Source organism: Polistes canadensis, unplaced genomic scaffold, assembly GCF_001313835.1.
Source record: "Polistes canadensis isolate GaletaPanama2010 unplaced genomic scaffold, ASM131383v1 scaffold_601, whole genome shotgun sequence".
Taxonomy (NCBI): domain Eukaryota; kingdom Metazoa; phylum Arthropoda; class Insecta; order Hymenoptera; family Vespidae; genus Polistes; species Polistes canadensis.
This window is the reverse complement of record NW_014570148.1, coordinates 1,923-9,261: the sequence shown is the minus strand read 5'-3', so window position 1 is coordinate 9,261 and position 7,339 is coordinate 1,923. Positions and strand designations below refer to the sequence as shown.

The 7,339-nt window shown below is 24.9% G+C and overlaps 1 protein-coding gene across 4 annotated transcripts in view; it reads left to right on the top strand.

Moving 5' to 3' along the window:
* The window catches only part of LOC106792740 (gonadotropin-releasing hormone II receptor-like), an 11,957-nt gene extending 6,550 nt beyond the window's left edge, over positions 1 to 5,407 (top strand). For 3 of the 4 annotated variants that reach the window (XM_014759244.1, XM_014759243.1, XM_014759246.1), the window contains 7 exons: positions 479 to 627; positions 1,747 to 1,852; positions 2,166 to 2,373; positions 3,429 to 3,552; positions 3,811 to 3,943; positions 4,182 to 4,305; positions 5,258 to 5,407. In XM_014759244.1, coding sequence (XP_014614730.1) covers positions 479 to 627; positions 1,747 to 1,852; positions 2,166 to 2,373; positions 3,429 to 3,552; positions 3,811 to 3,943; positions 4,182 to 4,305; positions 5,258 to 5,316 — 903 coding nt within the window. In that variant the 3' untranslated portion in view covers positions 5,317 to 5,407. The remainder of the gene's footprint in view (positions 1 to 478; positions 628 to 1,746; positions 1,853 to 2,165; positions 2,374 to 3,428; positions 3,553 to 3,810; positions 3,944 to 4,181; positions 4,306 to 5,257) is intronic. The other variant, XM_014759247.1, reaches the window with a different exon arrangement.
* Positions 5,408 to 7,339: the final 1,932 nt, after the last annotated feature.

Sequence of the window (7,339 nt, the reverse complement as noted above, 5' to 3'; positions counted from 1 at the left end):
TTCTTTCTTTCTTTTTCTCATTTATTTTAACCTCAAAAAGAAAAGATTTCATTTTCTTTCTTTCTTTTTCTCATCTATTTTAACCTCAAAAAGAATAGTTTCCATTTTCTTCATTAATTTCTTCTCATTCTTTTCCATATATCTTTCCTAACCTCAAAAAAATGCTTCCATTTTCTTCATTAATTTCTTCTCTCTCTCTCTCTCTCTCTCTCTCTCTCTCTCTCTCTTTCTCTCTCTCTCTCTCTCTCTTATCTTCTTCAAATGAAAAAAAGAAAAAGACTTTTATTTTCTTATTCGTTTATAAGTTCTTTCTCATTTCATATTAATCTCGTTTTAATGTTCTTTAAAATGTAAAAAGAAAGTATCTCTTTTCTTTTTTTTCCATTTTCCCTCTCCCTTCCCCCTTCCTACTCTCTAGCCTTTTCTCTCTCTCTCTCTCTCTCTCTCTCTCTCTCTTTTTCTCTCTATCTCTGGCTAGGTAACATTCCTGATGATGCCCTTGGAAATTGGTTGGTCGATAACCGTGTCATGGAAAGCTGGCGATGCCATGTGTAGGATTATGGCTTTTTTCCGGGTATTTGGACTCTATCTTTCTTCATTTATTTTAGTCTGCATTAGTATGGACAGGTAATTATAATAATATATTTTAATTATTATTAAGATTACACATTATGTCCAAAAATGACATATTATTGCAACAATTATTATTAATTTATCCAATAAGTTCATGCAATTCTTTTTTCTTTTTTTTTTTTTTTAACAAATAAATGGCAAAATTTACACGAACCTATTGGACACCATTTAAAATATATATTTTTCAAAATAATGAATAAAAAAAAAGAAAAACAACTTAAACGAAATTATTCAGATATCAATTATTACACTTACAACAGATATTTTCTAGACAATCATTAAATTGTCCAATAAGTTCATGTGATATTCTTTTTTCTTTTTTTTTCTTCCCATGGCAACAATTGCACGATCTTATTGGACGAACCTTAAGGGGTTACACGGGTTTACACCGGGAAAAAATAGCATATTTTCAACAATTTTTTTTTCTATATAAAAAATGGAATTCTTATTCAAACTTTTTATAGAATTTAAGATACATATTTAAAGAAGATTTTCTGAATTTTTGCTTGAAAAATATTTCAAACTCAGCCATTGCAACGTCATTTCCGGTGACCCTACTGAAAAAAAGTGTTTTCGCGTTGACTGCAGAACTTATAAACGGTGGGGGTTTTTCTGTTGAAAAAATAGGGTCTTTTAGTGAATACTTAAAACTAGAAACTGGACGAAGGAAAAAGAAAAAAATTAAAATTTGGATTTTTGGCAACGTTTTTAGCAAGAACATTTAAATTTCGCTACAATTTGCACCACATTTTGGTTTCTTAAAATTCGATTTWATGAAAAAAAMSRAAAWYCYTYSKYCMARGTCCTTGTCAATAGTATCACGAAGACGTGTAACAAATTTCATGAAAATCGGTTAAATAGTTTTCGAGAAATCTTGACAACCGACTTTAGAAAAAGCGTTTTGAGAAAAACGCGTTTAAAGATTTGAGTGCTTCTCAAGGCTCTATCTTTTAAACTACTACTCCTATCGACTTCAAAATTCAATACAATATTCTAGATGAGTTGTAGAATTTAAAAAAAATTTGTTTGAAAGTCCCAAACCCATGTAACCCCTTAAAAAAAAAAAAATTAGAAAAAAGTAATTAATAAAAACGTGAACGAAATTCTATTCAGATATTATGCAGTGATCAAACCACTTCAATTATTGCACGTAGACAGGCGTGGAAAAATTATGCTAACGATAGCGTGGTTGGGTTCGATATTTTGTTCAATACCACAGGTAAATTAAATAATCAATCTTATAATTATATTATACAAGTGTGTACATTTTGAAATTGGTCGTGAAAGATTTGTATTAACCCTTCGAGTGAATGCTAAATGATATTTTCTGCTAATGTGAACTATTTTGATAAAATAAAAGATATGAAAGAAGAATCTCGAGCTAAGAATGACCGAAAACATAATATAAGATAAGGACGCATATATGCGTCCGCAGCACTCAAAGGATTAAATAAAATGACAAATTAAAGATCGTCTTATTGTTAATATGTTATTTATAAATATAAAATCAACGTACGTTGTATTTGTCACAGATGATGGTATTTCATTTGGAAACGCATCCAAATATTACATGGTATTCTCAATGCATTACGTTCAATGCATTCCCAACTTACACGCACGAGCTTACTTATTCATTGTTCGGAATGGTTATGATGTATTGGTTTCCATTAACAATAATTATTTTTACGTATACTAGCATATTATTGGAAATTTGTAAACGTTCTAAGGAAAGCGTCGAAGGTATGATTAAATTCATATTTCAAAAATTCTTTATAAAATTTAATTAATTGATTAATTATTAAAGACAAATTCTTGTGAATAAATTAAAATTTATACAACAGGCTGTGGTAGAAAGGAATAAAACAAAAAAAAAAAAGAAAGGGTTTTGATATTTGATATTCTTAATAATAATAAATGAATACTTCAATTATACGTTTGATTAAACGTGGATCCAAAAATCAACCCTTTTTATTCGATATTAATTAATTTTCATTAATTATATCGTAAACGAATTTATTTAACAATTGTATTTTAACGCGTAATTTTTGTTAGCAAATATATTCGTTTAAAATTGTTTGTTCTAAGAACAAACGAGTGATACTCGTAAATAAGAAATTTGGGCCAGAAACATGAAGCACGAGTCTGACTCGTGGTAAGATATTTAGGCACAAAATAATAAACACGAACCTGACTCGTGATACTTCGTTCGAATCAAATATAAACGACACTAGTCAAACTAATGTTTTAATTGTTCGAAATATTATCTTACTTTTTAATTATACGTGTAATTCTTCATTACGTTCATATTTTTAGGTTAGAATTCACTTAAAGAATAAAATAATCCTTAATGACTAACATGTCAATAAAAAGAAAATCTAATATTGACGATAATAGTTTCTTGTTTATCATGACAAGGATTTAAGATTAATTTATTACGAAAATAAACCAAAAAAAAATTATTACTAGATCCACGAGTATGAAGAAAATGTCCGAATTTCGAATTGAAATAAATCAAAGTATACGAACGTATACACGTTAACAATAATAATAATTAATTTACATCTATAAAGGATTGATTTTTTGTTTATTAAGGATCTTGTTAAATTAATTATATCCATTTTGTTAACTTCACTAATTTGTTTCTCAACAAAATGTCAGACCCCTTTGATTTTGTTCTCCTACTTCCTCCTTTTTTTTTTCTTTTGTTTCTCGTCACGTCATCGTGTATTTGTGGGATAAAAATGATAATAACAATTAAACAAAAAAAAAACAAAACGAAAAGGATTATATTGCAGACAGGATACGCCGTTCGTCCTTGGTATTTCTAAGCCGTGCTAGAATACGCACATTGAAAATGACCATAATCATAGTTGCCGTTTTTTTCATCTGCTGGACACCGTACTACGTGATGAGTTTATGGTAATTTGTTTTTATTTCAATTTAGTCGAATATTAACTCGTCAACTACTACTTCTTCTTCTTCTTTCGTTTCTTTTTCTTTTTTTTTTTCTTCTTCTTCTTTTTAAACTACAATTATTTTTGTATTTAACAAAGCTGACACTTTGCTAACAACTGCAAATTAGTATTGTGTGTCTTCTACGAATTAAATTAATTGTTTATCTATATATGTGTATGTGTGTGTGTGTGACTATAATAGTATAATATTTTGTATTCATAGGTATTGGATTGACAAAACATCTGCAAGGAAAGTTGATCAAAGAGTACAAAAGGGATTATTTTTATTCGCATGCACGAATTCCTGCATGAATCCTATTGTTTATGGTGTTTTTAATATTAGGGATAAGAAAAAGGTTAGTTTACAAAAATAAATAAATAAATAAATAATTAAATATATGAACATTAAAATGTGGATTGGGATTACATGAAAAGAAGAAAAACAACAACAAAACAATCAATACAAAAATAAATAAATAAATAATTAAATATATGAAAATTAAAATGTGGATTGGGATAACATGAAAAGAAGAAGAACAACAACAACAACAACAAAACAATCAAATTGTTTTTTATTTTTTTTGTTGATCATAGGGAACAACATCCTTAACGAATAATCCTGCTAAAGGACGAGGAATATCTCACGAACAATCGAAAGATAATTGTATACCAAATACAAAAGATCGAGTAGTTGATCTTCAATTGAAAACCATAACCGGTAGTTATATTTTATCTTGACTGATAAATAACAGATTCAGAATAATCAGTATTTTATTTATTGAAAAATATACAATGTGTCTTTGAACAATAATGAAATGTTTTCTAACCGAATCAATTTTTGTCAATGTATTCATTGTCTATCAACAAATTTGAGAACAAAACAAAATATATTAAAATTATTAATGAAGAAAAAGTAGAAAAGAAAAAACAAAAATAAAACAAAAACAACAAATTGTTTTAATCATTTAATATTCTCTTTTATAAATGATACAAAGATAATTTTCCAAAAAAGATAAAACGAGAAAAGTATCAACAAAATATATTTCGATTATTATTATTAGGATTTTAATATTAAACAAAAATTCGTTCCGATGTTTGTTAATCATTATTTCCAGTGTGTTCATTCGATTAAACTTGTTTTATATATATTAAATTAATACAAATATTCGATGCGTAGAAGAGTACAAAGGGTTAAATATGGAAACACCTAATTATTCTGATTTCTATTAATTAAGAAAATTAGACGATTTATACTTAAATTATATATATGTTTAAAATATATTTATTTAAAATTGTATAAGAGTCATAATACAATAAGCATTGTTTTGGTTAAACTAAACTTATATATCTGTTTTGTACAACAATTTGTTCTCAATTTTAGCATATAAAATATGTTGACAATGATTGATGGTCGAAAAAATTTCAGACACCGTGTATAATAATATTAAATTGTTTTATTATTTGTATGAAAGCATTAGTATTCATTAAAATGTTTAAATAAACATTGTTAACATTTTTCTCATTCAAAGAATAATTTTTAATTAATTAATTAATAATTAACGAATACTGATGATACTGACATTTATATATATATATATAATATTATTTAATTATTTATCTAATACAATTAATAACATTTTAAATTTAATATTAAATATTTTATCAATCAGCTAGATACCTATGTAAATTTGAATCAAGAAAGGATCATCGAACTTTGAAGAAAATTTAACAACGAATAATACAAGAATCAATGCAATGATTTAATGAATAAGTTTTCAATCATAATACAAAAAGTAAATAATAATAATAATAATAATAATAATGGTAATGAAAAGATATTTGATTGAACGAACGAATGAATTTGTTTAAAAAAATTAATTTGAAAAAAAATATGAACTATTGTTTGAGAAAATAATAATAATAATAATAATAATAATAAAGAAAATATAATTAATTATTATTTATTATACTCTAACATATATTATATAAAAAAGTAATAGATCAAACTGGAACACTGAAAGTTGACTTTGTAGGTGGTACTACTTCCCACACACACACACACACACGCCTAACTGATACTGTTATACTTTTGCATTTAAAAAGCTTTATATGTGTGCGTGTGTGTGTGTGTGTACTTATCATTCGAGGTATAATAAATAAAGAAAAGAAAAAAAAAATAATAATAACAAAATTATAAAAGAAGAAGAAAATATAAGAAAAAGAATGTATTTGTTGTTCTTTGATATTGGATTTTCTTTTTCTTTTTTTTATTGACAAAAATTCTGAGGATCTTATCACTGGCTGAGAACGTTATCAAAATCTAATAATAAGAAGTGGAAATACCAGAATGATTTTTATGATTTAATATTGTTTTGATATCATCATCCAATTGTTCTGATTCACATCACTACTATGTACATATACATATATATATATATATATATATATATAGATATATAAAGCAGAAATATATTTTTATTAATTATAAATATTAAAGTAAGTCACACACTGGAGTATATTCATACCCATTAATAATTTAAATTTGAAATAATTATTATTTGCTTGTTTAATGCAAAGCTTGATAATTTCTTTTATATAGGAACCTATTATAGATTTTTTTTGTTAGGATTAATCAAACTTTTGAATGAATATTTTAATGTGACTAGAGAAAGATGAATATTTTATGATTTTATTATTAATAAATTGAGAGATACTTTCTTTTAATAACAAAATGTTCAAATTCTTATTAACAGAATAAAATATTAGGTTTATCAAAAATATTTGAATTAATATATAAATCTGACTTTAAAAAAGAATATTTTATTATTAATATTTTGATATTGGTTTAATTAGTAGTAACAATAATTTTTAAAGTTCTTACACACAATAATCTATTCTAGAATTAGCAAAAACTTTTTTGAATTAATTTAAATTTGATTAGAGAGAAAAATATTTTATTATATTATTGTTCTCATATATTGATACTTTCTTGTAATAATCAAATTTTTAATGTTTTTACACAGAGAAATTTACATGAGAATTATCAAACTTTTGAATTGTTATTAATCTAATTGCAGAATAATATTTTATTGTTAATATTGATATTTTTCTTGCAATAGAAATCTTCAAAATTCAATCTTTAAAATCAAAAATTGTGTGCGAATTGTGTTAATTACTAAAATTTAATGTTTTTCTCGCATGTTGTTATGCAATAATTAAACAATCAATATAAAAAACATTTTCCTAACCTTAAAAATTTGTTAATAATTACGTATTTCCAATGAATTTAATATTGTGATAAATTTATTGTATGTATGTGTGTGTGTGTGTAGAATTAAAGATATGAGCACCGATAATTGTGATAATATTTGTAAGTCAAATATTAATACAAATTTATTTTATAATTGCTTTGTGTTAAATATAAATAATTAAATCACAAAGTTAATTTTTGTTGTTTCAATTTTGTGACTTATTGTAATAATCAATTATCATAATTACCGGGGCACATATGTGTACATAAAACGTGTACATAAATGTGTACGTCCGTCCGAAAATAAATTTGTATATATTCAATATATTAAATGTAAAAAAAAGAATATATGTGTACGTACGATTTAATAAATAAAAATTCTGCAATCTTTCACACAATCGAATCTCATTGAAAAATATTATAACGATTTTCTGTGTTTTTAAATGTTGTAAATAAACACTCATGTTAATGTATTGAGTAAAATGTAGTAATAAATAAAAAA